Source organism: Panthera onca, chromosome A1 (genome assembly GCF_046562875.1).
Source record: "Panthera onca isolate mPanOnc1 chromosome A1, mPanOnc1 haplotype 2, whole genome shotgun sequence".
In the NCBI taxonomy this organism is placed as follows: domain Eukaryota; kingdom Metazoa; phylum Chordata; class Mammalia; order Carnivora; family Felidae; genus Panthera; species Panthera onca.
The window spans coordinates 213,957,825-213,976,547 of record NC_138339.1 but is presented as its reverse complement, the minus strand read 5'-3'; the positions used below and the strand labels follow the sequence as shown (position 1 = coordinate 213,976,547).

General features: G+C 38.3%; 2 protein-coding genes across 7 annotated transcripts in view; one reads left to right on the top strand and one right to left on the bottom strand.

Annotated features, from left to right (window-relative positions):
• Positions 1-3,055: 3,055 nt before the first annotated feature.
• On the bottom strand, positions 3,056-12,520 carry LACC1 (laccase domain containing 1). Of its 5 annotated transcripts, none has more exons than XM_060637125.3 (7): positions 12,170-12,520; positions 10,417-11,053; positions 9,602-9,780; positions 8,699-8,864; positions 5,705-5,930; positions 4,163-4,323; positions 3,056-3,176 (listed from the first exon to the last, which is right to left on the bottom strand). In XM_060637125.3, the coding sequence occupies exons 2-6, from the start codon at positions 10,997-10,999 to the stop codon at positions 4,164-4,166; spliced, it is 1,314 nt and encodes a 437-aa protein (XP_060493108.3). In that variant the 5' UTR covers positions 11,000-11,053; positions 12,170-12,520; the 3' UTR covers positions 3,056-3,176; position 4,163. The 5 variants fall into 5 exon arrangements, with proteins under 5 accessions (XP_060493108.3, XP_060493112.3, XP_060493107.3 ...); XM_060637129.3 differs by having other exon boundaries at positions 12,182-12,520; XM_060637124.3 differs by lacking the exon at positions 12,170-12,520 and adding an exon at positions 11,754-12,104.
• Positions 12,521-12,799: 279 nt separating this feature from the next.
• The window catches only part of CCDC122 (coiled-coil domain containing 122), a 54,425-nt gene continuing 48,501 nt past the window's right edge, over positions 12,800-18,723 (top strand). Inside the window, exons 1-2 of one of the 2 annotated variants that reach the window (XM_078433366.2) lie at positions 12,800-14,764; positions 17,597-17,682. The gene's annotated coding sequence lies outside the window, so the exon portion shown is untranslated. Of the gene's footprint in view, positions 14,765-14,798; positions 17,683-18,723 lie in introns of those variants that run through there. The other variant, XR_013550175.2, reaches the window with a different exon arrangement.

Below are 18,723 nucleotides of genomic sequence, written 5' to 3'. Positions count from 1 at the left end.
CCTAAATGCTTTTATATACTTGAACTACAAGATGGTCCATATATAAAGTAAGAGCAATACATTCATTAACTTTAAAAGCACCTCTTTTTTTTTTTTTTTTCTTTCCTGGTACAAATAAATACAGAGAGTAAGGTTGGTTCAACTTTATACCAAGGAAAAGAGCAAAGCTACTTGTAGAAATACTGCCTCCTAGTGGAAAGTTCACTTTTTCATTTGTTTTATAAAGCCCTGGAGTACAGCACATTTATTTGGTCACTATACTACTATTCACAATTTAAAACTACAGTTAGACAAAGTTTAGTCTGATACTTAGTACCTTCAAAAGAATCATGTCATGAACTCTCATGTGATTTACAAACGTGATTCCTCTTCTTAATAAAATGACAACCAGTATTTCATATGCGCAGTTAGTAGCAGAGCTTAGATTGAAAACTAAACTTATTAAAAATAAAAATCATCATTGTGGTTTTACCCTCAAAGTACCAGAAACCTATATATAAATGCTTGAGAGTGACAAAGATCTTATAGAAACAGTAAGACATGATTATTTAACAACCTAGTCATTCTGTCTCTGAGTTAATCAAAACTTTTTCACTGAGTAAAACAGCAAGGAGACTTTTCATTAAATGCTTTGGAACAGATAATCCAAAATCATAGTCAAATATAATTTTATTTTGTTTTAGAATATTCTGGTACATAAAGTGAAATATGGTCACCTAATCCTCTTGGAAGTTTATAAATTTCCATTATAATTTATAAATAATGCATAGTGAAGAACTGGAAAATGATCAACCTTTCTTAATGTGTGAAATTATTCTTAATCTTCATTGTTATCATTAAACAAAAGTATTTTTCCTGAGTTTGAAATTGTTGTCCTATGTTTAATGCCTTCCCTGAACTGGAAGAGACGAGGTATTTAAATTTTACACTGTCTTACGAGTTGCATAGAAGAATTCAACTGAACAAGGTATCAGGTTGTGACGACTTAACAACACATATCACAGTATTGCAATTGCTGGTTTATTGACTGCCACCTTTCAGTAGACATTAAACCTCCTAAAGGCTACAAGTGTATTTTTTTTTAACCTATCCTAGTACCTCAACAAAATTTTGACTGAATATATGAATGGATGATATTAACAGAACGTTGAAAATAAAAATTTAACTTAGATAGCTTTGATTAACTGTAAAATCTAAAATGAGATTTGAAGTCATAAGATGTGGGTTCAAGTCCTGCTTTATCACAAAGTATATGATTTTAAACCTCAATGAGACTTAAGTTTCCTCATCTGAATAAAAAGAATAACAACTGGCCTATGTATTTCAGAATAGCTGTCAAGATAAAATGAGGTAACGTATATAAAAGCCCTTTGTAAATACCCAACAAATGTAATTTTCCATTATTCTACTACCTGTTCATAGAAGACACATATGAATAAAATAAAAAAGTTGAAGATGTAATGAACTACTCACTTTAAAAATACACGCCACATATACCATTTTGCCCCATGTACACATAGCTTGACTCCTCTCTTCAGCCTACAAATATATTTAAAACTCCTGATCAAAAGAAAAAAAATACCCCTTCCTTTGAGATACACAGCCCCCAGTGCTTTCTCTTCTCTAGTAAATACTATCAAAGAAGAGTGGACACCTACGCATCCTCTTCCACAGTGTGCTGAAATCCGACTCTGCCACCATTGCCTATGGAACAGCTTCAATATGGTTAATCCACTGGTTTCTTCTCAGTTCTCATTTTCTTCCATCTCTGAAAATTTCTTGTACGCTGTGTCTCTGAAAATTCTGAGTTCCTCTCACATCCACACTGACTTCTTTCTTCAAAATGGGAATACTCTGGTTTTCTTCCCTTATTTCTAATTATTAATCTTTTTTTTTTTTTTTTTTACTGGTTCAGCTTCTTGGTTCTTCAAACCCAGGTGTTGTATGAGGTTTCACCCTCAAACCTCCTTTTCACTCATCGTGTAATTCTGCCTAGATGATTCAGTCTACTCCAATGGCCTCAGGCCTCATTTCTGCAAAGCCAACTTCTAAAGCTCTATCTTTCTCCCAGCTCCCACCAATGTGACAGGGCTGTATTTCTAGTCATTGACCAAATATTTCCATCTGGATATACTTTGGTCTGCGTGTCAAACTCATTATCCTTCTCCCTTTTCCCAAACTTCTTTCTTCCTCTTGTTGCCACTCTTGGTAGTCAACCAACCAGAAATCTTGGAGTCATCAATGACTTCCCCACTCTTCCTCACCTGTCCTCTTCATTATCTATTAAGAGGATCTACTGATTCTATATCTGAAACGTCTCTCCATCTATTCTCCTCCATCTTAATTTCCATGGTCTTCATTTAGGCTTCATTATTTCTTTTTTAAAGTATCTCGCCTCTTAACTAATTCTCTCTGGCCTGGTCTCTTGCAATTTAAATCCATCCTGTTACAGATGTTGAGAAAATAAAAACACTCCCCTACTTTTTATGCCTACTCTTTAACTGAAAAATCAACTCTAAACTCTCTGACATGGCATGTGAGACCTTAACTGATCTCTTTCCGAACCTGTTTTTCCAGTAACTCCTGCCTACACACTTCTCTCTCTAGAACATGTTACACACTCAATTTCATGCCCTAGTTCATGGTGTTCCCTCTACCTGTTATGGTTGTTCTTCATTTGTCAAAAGCCTGTACATCTTTTGGGCCCATGTGATATATCATTTTCTATACAGCACTTTCCCTATCCTGCCTTCCAGAGAGAATTAATCCTCTCTTCTTCAGTACTCTTCCACGGCTATCAAAATTAAATTTAAGTATTATAAGTGTTTATCTCCTCCATTGCATTAGACTCAAGGGGAAAAATTATTACTTATTTTGACTCACCTATGCTTCACCAGTGCCTGACAAAGAGGGTACCCAATATATACTGAAATGAACAGACCTATTCCTGATTCATGCAACACAGAAAATAGACCACACTTTATGAATAATCCTCATCTAGATTTTGTTAGAATCAAATAAAAATCATTTGTTTTTGGATAATAGTGAAAATATACCTAAAGATGAATTATCCATTATAATCCTTTTGGTTTTAAGTAAATCAAACAGCTAAATTTGTCTCTTGTCGTTGGTTTAGGAGGAGGCAGGAAACAGCTGTGTAAAAATCCAGTCAATATCTGTAAAAATACATTGAAATCAAATAAGAGACCCTTACTAATGTTATTGTAATATCAAGGTAAAAATCACTAAGTATACTAAAGTCTTTTGTATATTAAAGAATTAAAGACATTGTGAAGATTAAAAATAATATTAATTCAGTTAAAAGTAAACTTAAGGAAAATTAGATATGTGCTAAAGGGTCAGCACTAAATCGCTGTCATGAAATATTTTTTTATAACTCTGAGAAAATTATCTGAAGTAAATACTAACTTAATGAAATTATACTCTGTCTCGCTCTATGACTATAGATCAGGTATCAGCAAATTATGGCCTGTGGGCTAAACCTGCCTGGCACCTGTTTTTTTCATAAAGACAGTTTTATTGAAATACAGTCGTACTCTTTTGTTTCTGTGTCTTTCCTGTCTGCTTTTGCTGTACAATGGCAAAGCTGAGTAGAGACAGAGACTGCACATACTACAAAGTCTATTTATTATTTATCCTTTAAAGAAAACTAGCAAATTCCTGCTATAATCAGTTGGAAATCTAGTTGAAAACCAAGCCAGTTTGTGTATGTGAGGATTTTTTATTATTCTAGAATTTAGAATCTTTATGCAAAGATTTCTTCTCAAAAATCAAAAGAATAAAAAAAGAAAGGTATGAGGATGTTATGATAGGAAGTATACTGATATGAAATACAAAGAAGATAAATGGTATTCATACCGGATTTTTTAAAAAGAATAAATGATTTAATTTTATACTTATATGCTAGACTGATTATTCTTCATTAACTAGGAAAAGGAGTGGCTATTCTTTATATTATAGCATGTCACTAAAAATTAACTTTTCTACCTCTATTGCTTCAATAAAAAGTAGAAACTTAATTCTTCCTACAAGAACAAAGGGGTAAAGTTCAATATGATTAATTATTTTTAAAAATGAGGGGAGGGAAAGGTGGAAAGAGGAAGAAGGAGAGAAGGGAAAGACGAGAGAGAACGTACTGTACCTCATTCTCTAATTGATATGAAGCCAATCTGTGTACCAAAATTAAGGCCATCTCGGACGTGGGAAAAAAACTTGTCAGGATGGCAGGATGTACAGATGTTGAGATCTTGGTTCAGGTCCTGAATATTCTGTGGTAGAATTCCTCCCCGTTCTAGAAGAATCCTTGGGATAAAGATTTTTTAAAAGATAGCAAGAGTTTATTTTACCAATAGACAAAGCAGTAATGTGTGTGTGTGTGTGTGTGTGTGTATTGGATATTGGTATAAAAGAATTCTGGGAAAGATCTGCTTCCCATGCAAGTTGATTTTCAGATACAAAACATGAACAAGTCCAGGAAATGGTAGATTTTATCACCATTAATCACTTAAATTCATATATAAACTGTAAAACCTTCCATATTGTTCTGCAGACATGACCTGGGAATTTTATAATCAAAATCAAGTACTTATTCAGAAGAAACTTCTAAAGTTACCAGGGTATTGGCAGACAAGATTTATTTGATTCAGAACATGCTTTTTAGTCATTTGGCCCTCCCTTCTCCTGTCCTCCTCTTAACCAGATTTTTCACAGAGAAGTTGTTTCTTCATAAACACTTTATGATATGAAATATGACTATAAATTAGTGACACTAATTCCACAAGTCACATTTAAGAATCAATTTCAATCCTTTCTACTTATGTGCTAAATGAAGCAGAATCTCAGCAAGGTTTTGTTGGCTGGAACAGAAACACAATTCAAATCAGACAATTTTCCTTTATAGGAATGATAATGGCTATTAACAGCAACACTTTGTAACTCAAAATTGTAAGAGGCCATAAAAACCTTGAAAGTGACTATGTGCTTATATTATCTAACATTTTTTCTAAGAAATATATTCCTCTAGTTATAGAATAAAATAATTTTAAAATATCAGCTTTCTGATAGTTTATTGTATTTAGGACATTTTAGCTGAGGAATGTCTATTAAGTACATGGCAACTTTTCTACATGAAGTCTAAGTAGGTCTCTCAAAACTACATGGTAAATATATCCTCCTTCACTTTTAAATCAGTAAGAGGTACCAGACAGGAAAATTTCACTATTCAAACTTAAATGACAATGTATTTCATAATTAAAATAAGTTTTTATATATATGTGTATGTCAGCTACTTAAATACCTGCCACCTGAATTTTTCTTGGAGTTACTAATTGTTGTCTAAAGTACTTTTCATTTTAGAAACAGGGGCAGCTGGGTGGTTCAGTCAGTTGAGCATCCGACTTGGGCTCAGGTCATGATCTCATGGTTCATGAGTTTGAGCCCCACACTGGGCTCACTACTCTCAGCACAGAACCCAATGTCCTCCTCTCTCTGGCCTTCCCCCATTTGTGCATTCTCTCTCTCTCTCTCTCTCTCTCAAAAATAAATAAATATTTAAAAATAAAATAAAATAAAATACACTGAGGCACTCATGCCATAGAAACTGTACATTAAAAAAAAAAAGAGAGAGAGAAAGAAACAATAAGCAATAACCAAACTTGCAGTTCTGTAATGAAGTCAAACCTACCTAGTGGCTTTACGAATGTCAACATAGGGATTTGGTGAATCAAATAACCGTACACATTCAGGATCAAGATTATGAAATCCCTTTGCTGATTCCCTTGGCAGAGTAAAACAGCAAGGTCCTACTGAAGGTCCCAGTACAACAATAATGTCTTCCAAACTACAGCCGTATTCTGTGATCAGAGCATGCACTGTAGCCATAGCAACACCTAACAAAGTACCTCTCCAACCTGGTAAATAGGAAGAAAAAAAGGTAAGGGAAGTTAAAATGTAACATTGCACCTTAATTTATATCTAACTTAAAAATGAACAGTTTGTGTATTTTTCAGTCCAGAAACAGCAAATAAATCACAAAATTAATTAAGCTAAATAATCAATTAACTAAAATACTGGTTTTTAAATAAGGTATGTTATGCAAAGCACCTGACACAGAAAACATATTTAATGAGGGGTCCTGTCCACTTTCTTTAAAAATATTCTACAGCTTCAGTTTCCACTGGGATGATATATAACTTGCTAGTATTCTCTCTCCTTCACTTTTTTCAAATTTTTTTAAATTGTGGGGAAAAATATGTAAAATAAAATTTACCATTTTAACTCTTTTTAAGTGTATACTTCAGTAGTGTTAAATACGTTCATCTTGCAAAACTGAAACTCTATACCCATTAAATAACAACTCCCCCTCACCCCTTTCCCCTCGCCCTGGTACCCACCATTCTACTTTGTTTCTATGAATTTGCCGACTATAGATAAGCCATGTAAGTGGAATCTTAAAAGTGTCTCTTTGTGACTTATTACACTTAGCATGATGTCCTCAAACCCCTCATTTGGGTGTCAGGATTTCCTTCCTTTTTAATGCTAAATAATATTCCATTGTCTGTATATATCGCATTGTGTTTATCTACTCATCCATCTGTGGACTCTTGGATTGCTTCCACCTCTTTGCCATTGTGAATCATTCTGCCACGAGTATGGGTGTGCAAGTATCTTGTCAAGATCCTGCTTTCAATTCTTTTGGATATACCCAGAAGTACTGGATACCAGGACTTCTACCTAGAAGTAGAATTGCTGGATCATATGGTAATTCTATTTAAAAATTTCTGAGGAACCATCACATTATTTTCTATAGCAGCTGCACCATTTTACATTCCCACTATTCCCACCAATAGTACATCAGGGTTCCAGTTTCTCCACATCCTTACCAAAATTTGTTATTTTCGTTTGTTTTTAATATCAGCTATCCTAAGGAGTGTGAGGTGGTATCTCATCGTGGTTTTGATTTGCATTTCCCTAATTATTAGTGACATTAAGCATATTTCACATGCTTGTTGGCCATTTGCTTATCATATTTGGAGAAATGTCTAGTCAAGTCCTTTGCCTATTTTTCCTGGGTTGTTTTTTGTTGTTGAATTATAGGAGTTCTTTATACATTCTGGACATTAATCCCTTTTCGGATATGTGAATTGCAAATATTTTCTCCCATTCTATGGGTTGCCTTTTAACTGTGTTGATGCTCAGTTTGTAATTCTGATGAAATCCAATTTATCTATTTATACTTCTGTTCCTTGTGCTTTCGGTATCATATCTATAAAGCCACTGCCTCATCCAAGTTCATAAGGATTTACACTGTTTTCTTTGATGAATTTTATAGATTTAGGTCTTACATGTAGGTCTTTAACCCAATTTGAGTTAATTTTTATATATGATGTAAGATAAGGGTCTAATATCATTCTTTTCTATGTGAATATCCAGTTTTCTCAGCACTATTTGTTGAAGAGACTATCCTTTCCCCACTGTATAGTCTAGGCACCTTGTTAAAAATCTTTTGACCATATGCAAGGGTTTATTTCTGGGACCTCTGTTCTGCTCCATTGGTCGATATGTCTGTCTTATGCCAGTACCATACCGTTTTGATTACTGTGGCTTTATAATAAGTTTTGAAATCAGAGAGTGTCAGACCTCTAACTTTGTTCAAGAGTGTTTCATTTTGACAGCTTTAATCTTTGATATTTAAAAATAATGTTTCAAAACCTAAGAAGTAACAAATAAGATTTTTTTATATCCAGGAACTAAGACTCAAACGTTAAATAACATTTTGATAATGGCAAATCAAAATTTGACTTCTAGTCATCCAATCCCATAACTCTAGCTAGATCACAAGAAAAATATGCCATTTTCTTATTTATCTTTTGTCTAAAAAGCAAAGTAGTCCTAGATTTACAAGCAGAAGGAAATCTGAAAGATCATCCCTCATTTCACATAGAGTAGTAACCAAAAGATAATTTAAATAGCATTTTAAAATACCTTTAGAAAACAAAATTCCATAACCTTAACACAGCATCTAAAAATCCTTTGTTCTTATCTTTAGATAATAAAGGCACTAGACTATAACGTATTAAACTAAACGACTTTTTCCAAACATATCTTGCTTTTTCTTACCTCCATACCTTTTACACATGCTGTTGTACCTTCCCCTTCATGAATACCTTTCTGCAGCATGCTTAACCTTCCTATTCCCCATTGCCCGGACTTCAAGGGTTCTCAACCAGAGGCAGTACCACTCCCTTTGGAATGTTCTGAAAAGCATGAAGGCTTTCTTTTTGTTGCTGCTTTTCTTACAACAACTGGGGGGGGAGGTGGGGGGGTGCTACTGGCATTAAGAATTTTGGAAGCCAAGCAAACTGCAATATAAGATTATCTTGCCCAAAATGTTAACATTTTGGCACCCCTGCTGAGAAACATTGGTACCTAATCAGGTCTTGCAAATTCCTCAGAAATCAGCCTGGTTACTGCTTCCTTTGGGAATTCTACTCTGATTCATATAATTTGACTTAGGTACTGCCCTCACCTACTCCTATAATAAGAGTATGCTGGTTCTACCCCTTTATACTTAATACCATGTAATTAACTGTCTTGTAATGCGCGCCATAAAGAAATTATAATTTTGCCTATACTACAAAATTGGTAAAACCTTAAATGCTTCATTAAGGATACTTACCAGAGTGAGCAACCCCACATGCTTTTTTGACAGGATCAGCAAAAACTATTGGTATACAGTCAGCACCAAGAGCTGCTATTGTGACTCCCCTCTGATTTGTGGTGATTCCATCGTAAGATTCAGGCTCCTTCCTTCCCATAATCCAGACGTCATTGGCATGATCAGTCTAATACCAAAGATGTGTGATAAAAATATTTTGAAAGTAGGATTTCTCATACCATAAGCTTTTCTGAAAATACTCTTTTTGTACAAAATTAAACAATCAGTTTAATATTACCAGCAAGCATTAAGTATATCACTTCTGTATGTGGTAAAATACCAAATTTACTTATCACTTAACTTTTGGTATTATAATCTCTGCATATTTTAGTCAAAGGAAAACACACTTTAACACTTAAAAATTTAATACAGTACATCACAAACATCTCCTACTAGAGATGAGTAAATCTCTACTTGCAGCACTTTCCAAAGAGTATTATTTAAGGAAAGAAGTTAATTACCAAATCAATGATATTTTTACTTTTCCTGATTCAAATAAACCTAGCATTCTGTAAGGAACAAGGCATCCATTGTGACCCTAGTTCCTCCTAATGTTGATTTAGAAAATAATAGCCTTTTTCTCCCATCATTCTGGAATCTTCCTTCTGAATCAAAAAGGGCAGTGATACCATACCCTGAGAATTAAAAGTACTTTTAGACATGAGTAGCTTCAGGTGAAATCTATCACAGAATTGATATTTAAGCTATAGAGTACAGATCTAAGAAAAACAACCATAAGCATTATCCTAACATTTTCAGTAAAACACCAGATGCAAAAGTAAACAGCTTGATTAAAGTCCATGAAGTCATTAGCAGAGTCAAGAATATACTTTGCATCTTCTGAAACATGAAACAAAACTTTACCTTTATTTGGTAAAATTTCTCCACATTAAATCCTGCGGCATTCCCCAACCTACGCAGATTTTCTTGGACAACAACCTTGGGATCCCTCCGTTTGGAACTACTGAAGAGATTGAATGAGCTAAGAGTTGGTATGTAAGATATTCCACCTGTCCTCGTAGTAAATCCATGCAAGAAAATATCTATCGAATAGAAGTAGTGAAGATTAAAAATATGCTATACAAAGACTATAGAGCATTACCAACCCAGTCTCACAGTAAGACTTTCCCTGATCACCTCAAGCTGCATGTTTTTCTGGCTTCCAATTTCTACAGCACTGTGTACCTCCATGTATTCTTGTTATACACGATTTGTGTTTGCTCTACCTTCCCCATGGGACTATTGCTTTTCAAAGGGTATCTTCTGTCCCATTTGTCTTTGGTATTCCTCATAGCATACAGCTCACAGTAAATATCATTTAACCAAGAGTAAGATGGACTCTTAAATTTCATTCTTCTGTCTAAACGCCAATGAGTTAAGGTTCCAGAATTTCTAAATAGGAGATGCTTAGGGTCATAAATCTCATTTTAAAGGAAGGCTGGGGGATTTGTCTTAAAGCTGAATTTGCACAAAGCAAATTTATTTATTTAGGGTGGCTCTGAAGGGACTGTCCCTCGACACTGCTGACACTACAAGGCCATCCCTGATACTCCCATGTTGCAGCTGATGCCAATGAGCTTATAAACCCTACAGTCTACAAAAGACAGGAGTGGGAAAAAGGTGACCAGCCTCTAAAGAAAGACTGTTTTTTTTCATGTACAACACAGTGTTTAATATACCTGAGATTAATGGAGATGTGATAATGGTTAATTCTCCTTTCAGAGCTGGCAGACTTCTCAAATATGTTTTTATTTCATTCTGGATTGCTTCTTGTTCTTGATCTGTGATCATGTTTATTTCTTGTTCTTGATCTGTGATCATGATCATGGACTGTTTCACAAGACCTCCCCTCAAAGTCACCTGTAAATCTTCAAACTCAAAATTGTAAACGTTGGTGAAGAGTTGATCAATAAAAGCTTTCAGCAATGTCTTCCGGTGCTTGGGTACAATTACCTTAATGCTGCTCAAGTTTTTTTCATCAATTTTTTGTTTAATGGTATACAAAGAGGCAGCCATACTAGGATTGCTAACAGTCTCAAACTCTCTCAAGACAGCTGATAATCCATTGCTTGCTTCCAATTCTAAGTTATGTTCCCCATCCCTTTCACAGCTGATGCTATTACAACACATTATGCAAAGAAACTTGGCCTTGGCAGCATGATGGTATCGGACAGCATTCAGTGTCTTCAGTAATACCTGGTGACTGTTTTTCTGAGAGTTAAATTTCAAACCAAAGAAATCAATCAACACTGCTTCTGCCATCCTTCAGTAGGGTACGCAGCCCTTCAAACACTTCTGTGCCTCCTAAGAAATTACCTATAAAGAAAAATTAGCCTAAGAATGCAAAATTATATCACCTTCTTACGGTTACAACAGAAATTTGTGCCTACGTCAAAAAAAAAAAAAAAAAAAAAAAAGGTTCACGGATCTAAAAATGTAGTAAAATAGTAAATCTAGACTTCTCCCATTAAAGCCAGTCCACTATCTGTCCTACGTGAACCATGAGAGGAGAACCATCTTTTAATTTGTTTTGTGAAAGTATCTGTACATCTTTTCAGCAGGACTACAGTTCCTCTGTGTGTGTGTGTGTGTGTGTGTTTGCACACAGCAAGTTTTAAGTAGGGAATTACTTGTTGACTTAGACGAAGTCTTGTTTTTTAATTACAGGGTGTCAGTTTATGTTATATACATCATTAATCTTGATGTGACTGGCATATTAGGTCACACCTCTTCATGACACATTGGGGCCTTAAATTCAACAGACTAAATGGAGCTGCACTAAAATTCACGCTTTTAAGGGGATAAAAGCTGAGACGATCCAGGATTTACAAAGCACTCCAAGTAGGGCAATGGGCACGAAGACTACCACGATTTGGATCAGACGCGCTGCCTACCCTCTTGCTTACTCAGGGCCCAGGCCCCGCCCAGAGTGGATCTTCACCCCTCCAGCCCCAGCACTCCCACCCCAGGGCCTTCGCTTTCTCTTCAGGGGCCGCTCCCAACCTCCACTCCATACCGTACTGGGCTCCCGCTGAAGTTCACCTCTCCAGTTTTGAAAAACATTGAGAGAAGCTAGGAGGGTGACGGCCTCCTTCCCCTCTGCCTTGGGAAATGCCACAAAAAGCGTCTGTCCCGGCCCGGTCCCACGCTCGGTCTCCACCTGCCCGAGCTCCACCACCGCCTCTTCCCCGCCCCTTTGGCACTTCCTGACATACGGACGTGCACCGTAGGCAGTTTTCCCCGTGCCGCCTGCCCACGCTCGGCTTAGACCTATACTCCCAGTCTGCTGCGAGCTCGGAAGCGCTCGGCAGCCACCGCCACCACCCCAGCCCCGAGCCAGGACGGAACCCGGAAGCCGCGAGCTGGGCACCTGGAATCCTAAGCCCCGCCCCGCGGCCCCGCCCACTGCGGCGCCCGCCCCACCTCACCCACCTCACGGCCGACCAGCCGCGGGGTGGTGTGCCGGCTTTGCGTGGACTCGACGGCTGGGGGGTCCCGCTGTTGCAGAGGCCCGGGCCCGGCCAGGCCGGCGAGCGGCACGGGGGCACGAGCGAGTTCGAGGGAGAGGGCTGGGCACCGAGCGGCCAAGGCGGGCCGAGCCCCGGCACGGGGAAAGCCCGGGAAGAGCCGAGAGGCGGCCACCTCAGTAGTTCCGGGTCAGCGCGGCCCGTCGAGGCCGTCCTCCGCCGCCCTGTCTAGGCAAGAGAAACAGGAACCGGGGCCCTTTGGCCGGAGCCAGGCGGGTCAGAGGGCGGGGGCCAGGGCGGCCGGCCGTGAGGGGGAGCGGGCGGGCGGGCAGCTAGACTGGAGGGCCCGTGTGAGGAGCTGGCCGGCGGGAGGCCGGACCCGTGAGGGGAGCGGGTCGGCGGGGAGGAGGAGGGTCCGCGAAGGGGCGGGCTGGCGGGCTGGCCCCTGTGCGGGGTAAGGCGGGAGAACGTCGTGGGGAACCAATCGCAGACGCCGTTCTGTGAATGGATTCCGTCTCCGGCAGTGGGCTTCCCCAAATCGGCACCCCCCTCCCGCCCAAGCAGTCCCGGACCAGCTGTGTGAGCCAGAGTTTTGGTTTCATCCCTAGAGCCCAACCCTGAGAACCTCCTATGGTTCAAGTAACAGGCCTTCCCGGGGCGGGGATTTGGTTTGTTGTTCTTACTTTTTTGTTTGTTTGTTTGTTTATTTTTGAGAGACAATGTGCCAGCAGGGGAGGGGCAGAAGGGGGGCGCGGAACAGGATCCAAGGCTGGCTCTGGTCTAACAGCGGAGGGCATGATCTGGGCTGGAACTCACCAACCCGGAGAGCAAGACCTGAGCCAAGGTCAGATGCTTATCCCACGGAGCCACCCAGGCGGCCGCTTGCTGTTGTTTTTTACAGTGTGTTGTTTGTTCCCGGAAACAACTTGGTTGAACCTTCCTTTGCCTTTTTGCTGATTCCGCCTTACTTGCTGACGGGACCAAAACTCCATACAGCCCCTTGTACTGACTTTTTTTTGTATGCCCGTTTAAAAATATGAGCCCCTTGTAGAACATTAGAAGGCAGTGACTCTTAGAAATGTAATAAATTAGCATCCGTTATCTAACCTCGAAGAGGGTAACACTCGTTTAAAAATACTGAACAGCTGCTACATGGAAGGCAGATGCTATGGTAAAGGGAGAGTCAATCCGACCTTCACAGAGTAGGAGAAAGGGTGCTTCCTGTGGAACTGGTTATGATGGAAGGAGAGGTCCCTTTTGTCTTCATTGTTGCTTAGATGATAAATGCTGAAGAAATTTAACCTGAAAGAGAGAGCCTTACATATCTGGGAGTTTAGAAGAGCATTTGGAAGTGGGCAAGTGCTTCCATTCTATTTAACTCGGTGATGGGATCACCAGCCCAGAACAGGAACTTGCTGTTTAGTGTCCCTGGCAGGTGTTCTGTCCAAATTTGTACTTTCATGATTTTTGTTGGACATTTGTTAAAAACTCTGAGTGGTAGATGGTACACTTGATCAGAAGGTGCACTCTGCTCTCTGAGTTTTATGTTAAGTATTACCTTAAGTAAAATAGAAATCTTTGAGTTACAAAGCTGGTTTAAAACGTTTATCCCTGTTTTTATAGACAATGGTGGGAATTTATTTTCTTTTCCTGAAACAGTAGTGGCAGTAAAAAGTTTAAAAATATTTCAGGGGCGTGTGGGTGGCTCAGTCGGTTAAGCAGCCGACTTGGGCTCAGGTCATGATCTCCCCCTTGGAAGGTTGGAGAGTCGAGAGCCTGCATCAGGCTCTGTGCTGACAACTCAGAGCCTGGAGCCTGCTTCAGATTCTGTGTCTCTCTCTCTCTCTCTCCGCCCCTCCCCTGCTCGTGCTCTGTTTCTCTCTCAAAAATAAATAAAGGTTAAAAAAATTTTTTTAATGTTTCAAAATAGGGAAGCTACCAGGAAAGTGATAGTTTGTCATCTTGTTGTATTTACATACTATTTCCTTTCACCAGTTGTTCCTAGACTACTATCTAACCTCATCTCCTAACTCTCTCTTCCCTCATCCCGGTTTACCCCACTCCGGTGGTTCTTAATCCTGGCTGCATCTCAGAACTACAAGTAGAACCTACAAAAAAAAATAAATAGATCTAGGGACTCCACTCCATATACATTTAAATCAGAATCTCTGGGAGTCAAGTCTGGGCTTGTTTTTCCCTGCTATTTGTTTTCTTTTAATCTGTACAGATGATTCAGATGCATAATTAGGTTTGAAAAAACAAATGCCTTATTCCCAAGCCATTTAAACTAAAGGCTGTTCCTTGGATGAACTACAAGATTTTTATCCTTTACATTTGCTATTCCTTTTTACTTAGAACGCCCTTCTCTTTTTACGCTTATTTGCTGCTTATTTAAGATCTTTAAAGCCAATCATAACTTTCCTTGAATCCCCATCCCCTCACCAGACAGAATTAATTGCTTCTTCCTTAGCATTTTGTTCACACAGAAGAAGCCCTCTCATTGATGTACTCTGGACCCATAACCTACTAATAAATTGAAAAAGTCAATTAAACATTGAAGGTATTATTCATATTTTTTAATTTTTTTAATATTTTTAATATTTGTTTATTTTTGAGTGAGACAGAGAGTGGGCAGGGGAGGGGCAGAAAGAGAGAGAGAGAGGGAGACACAGAATCCAAAGCTGGCTCCAAGCTCCGAGCTGTTAGCACAGAGCCTGACTCAGGGCTTGAACCCATGAACCATGAGATCATGACCTAAGCCGAAGTCAGATACTCAACCTACTGAGCCACCTAGGTGCCCTGAAGTGTAAACTTTATAAGAATGAACTTGATCGTATATGACTTTTCTCTAAATAAAGCTTTTTTAAAAAGTTTATTTATTTTGAGAGAGAGAGAGAGACAAAGAGCACATGCAAGTGGGGGAGGGGCAGAGAAAGAGGGAGACAAACAATCCCAAGCAGGCTCCAAACTGAGTTCAATGTGGGGCTCTAACTCACCAATCCTGAGATCCCCACCTGAGCTACATGATCTGAGATGCAGTTGGATACTTAACCCACTGAACCACCCAGGCACCCCAAAGCTATTTTTTGTTTGTTTGTTTGTTTTTTGTTTTTGTTTTATGTGTTTTGGTCAGTTTAACCCCGAGAGTCGTGATAGAAATATAACATAAATATCTTAAACATTTTGTTTTAGCCTAAAACAACTATATGCTCATTTGCCAATCTACTGAGAAAGCCATGGCGTTTTCTTTGCACAAGTTCTGCTGATTAGAGTTTTGTGTGGCATTTCTTGCATAAACTACACCTCTAAACCATCAGCAAAGATTTCCTAAGATTTTATTCCTTTAAGAGGAAAATAATTTAAAGGCACTTGCAGAGCTGTCTGAGTGCAGATTTCTCCTTTATAATCTTTTATTGTGATCTCACACATTCAAACAACTCACAGTTTGGGGGTCTTTCCAGAATATTAAACTTTAGATTTTAAAGAAACAATGAAATTTATTTCCACACTATTTCATCACTTTACATATTACTAAATTATGAAAGCACAATAACAAGTACAACTGGCATAAACAGGTTTGGGAACAAACACAGGTAACTCGGTGTCAGATTGTACTGATAGGAGCAGAAGTAGACAGATTCACAGGAGAGTAGTTTCCTAACCAGTCAGCATGATGTGGGAATTAGCAGTTTATGATTTATAAAGGAAATAGAATGAGTTAATTGGTTAGAGTTTTTAGTGTAAGTAGACTAAGAGAGCAACTACTATACCTCTACATTTTAATTATTTTACTGTGTGTCTATCGCCTTCATAGAGACGTAGAGCATTCTGAGGGCAGAGATAGTGCCTGGCTATTAAAGGAAACTTTGGGGGAATCCCTAAAAGTTCTTCTGTCACCATATAAATCTTTAATCTTCTTATGAAAACAAATGAAATTCTGAAAAACGAACAGTTGTTTTTAAGACATTTACATTAATTCATGGGTCCCTCAAGAAAAGTAAATGTAATATTGCACATTTCCTTGTTAAAAGCTTATATTAATTTCCTAAGGCTGCCATAAAAAATTACCACAAACTGGATAGCTAAAAGCGACAAAAATGTATTCTCTCGTAGTTATGGAAGCAGAAGTCCCAAATCTAGGTGTTCTCATGACCATGTTTCTTTCAAAGTGTCTCATTTTCGTTGCCTCTTCAGCTTCTGGTAGCTCCAGGTGTTTCATTCCTTGGCTTGGGGCTCCATGTCTTGAGCCTCCTATGGTCTTCTTAATGTGCATCTGAATCTCAAATCTCCCTCTACCTTTCTGCTGTAAGAACACTTGTGTGGAAATAATGGCCAACCATATGAGAATAAGCAAAGATTATTTGCTCAGAGTTTGCTATGGCAAGGAAGTCAGCCACCATCACTTGTGGGTTGGCAAAGTAGGAAAGCTTTATAGTGGAAAAAAAGGAAATCTTCAAGTATACCCTGATTAGAGGCAATTGGCATGGGGAAGCTGTAAGTGGGCTAACTAGAAGCAAGGCATCCTATGCGATTGGTTAAGTGTGCATATTTGGCTTTCTCTGATTGATCCCAAGATAGAAGTGGTGACAAAAATTAGGGAAGCTGTCAGTTATTCAGCAAACCAGCAAACACTGGCCATTTGGGGCCAGTTGTTACAGAAGTTTTTGTTTGGCTTCTAGAATTGTTATTAGAGATAGTGGTCTGGCTTCCTACAAGCCTGGCTTATAGACAGCAGGATGGTTTCCTGGTCTGGTTACTGTAGGAAACAGGTTGGTTTCCTGAGTTGGTTGCTGCCAATTGTAGGTCAGAATTCTGTATTTATATATGGTCTGCCCACTGTTTGCATAGCCCATCTCCCACCTGTCATTGGATTCAGGGCTAATCCTAAATCCAGGATGATCTCATTTCAAGATCCTTAACTACAACTGCAAACACCATTTTTCCAAATTAGCACATTCACAGATTCTGGAGTTTGGGACATGGACATATAGGTGTGGGGGCACCATTCAACCTACAAGCTCCTCTTGGTTTAGAAATCATGCTTACTTGTACACAGAGTAAAAACAAAAAACAAAAAACCTTGCTTCTTACTGTCCTGAATGAAACACGTAGGTAGGTTGTGACTGGATTTCATCATACACCTATCATTTCTATTTGAAACAGTTGCCTAGCTATCCCTTAAAGCTTGGATTCAAGCTGCGGATCAATCTTTGTATGTTTACACTTTAAAACAAGACATCTTGGTAGTCTATTACTAGTGGACATTCAGAGAAATCTCACCTTTTGTAGAAAGCTAGAAGCAGGGTGGTTAATGTATTAATGTTGCCTGTATTGTCTTTGATAGGAAGTTAAGGAACACTGCAAATCCTGGTTTTTTTCTTTCTGTTTTCAGCATCCTGAAACCTTAATCACATTGCCTAGTCAAAGAAGAGAGTAATGACTACTCTTAGCAGATCCCAACACACTAGTATATAATAGGTATGAATACATTTTTAATGATCCAATTAATTAGTTCCTTTGGATGATGTTATAACTTCTCTTAAAAACATGTGGTTGAAAAGACTTATAGTCTTTTTTACCTGAAAAGTGTGTATTCTTACTTATTTGTGCGGTGGGTGACATTTTCCCCACTATTATCTTTATTTGTTAGAATTGAACCACCCAGATCTGAGTTCATCATGTTTATGGCAAATAAAGACCATAATTTAAAATTTGCTTGATTCCAGGGAACTCTTTAATCTCATCTTTCCCCAGGTTAATTTTCTTTAGCTTTCCCAGCTAAATATCAGCTTTAGATATTAAACTCCCCCACCCACTTAGAAAGCAAAAATAGTTTCACACAAAAATTATGTTTCTGGTAATATTTTCTGTTTTCTGAAAAGTCGCTATTTTAAAAGGGCAGGATGAAATTATAAGCTACTTTAACTGCCTAGCTGTCACATGACAGCTTTTCCCATTCAGAATGAAAACCGGTGCTTATGTGACATGGTTGCACATACACAATTACCTCCTCGTAGTGCTTCTAAGCCAAAAGCTCTCAAAAGCCCAGAGGAGTTTGACAGTCTTGCTTTATTTTGCTCATTAACTTGGAAGAGGTACCAGATGATGAGTTTCCAAAAGCTGGAACCATGGCCTTTTAAAAATATCCCAAGGGTCAAATAGAGGGGCTTGCCTCTTCAATGCAAAAGAGATAATGCACAAATTATGCTTATCACAGTGCTTTCATACATGTTAAGTGCCTAATAAATGTGAATTTGAATCCTAATTGTTTCAAATTCCATCCTTCCTACTTGTTGGATATGTGACCTTTGGCTAATTTCTTAATTTCTCCAAGTCTTAGTTTACTCATCTATAGAATGTAGGTAAAAATAGTATCTAGCTTATAGGATTGTCCTGAGGGAAAATACAGATAATTCATGTAAAAGCACTTAGAACAATGTCAGTTACTTGTAAGTACTCAATCAATGTTTATTATAGTTAATATAGAAAGATGATAGTTTATTATAGTATTTTTATTAA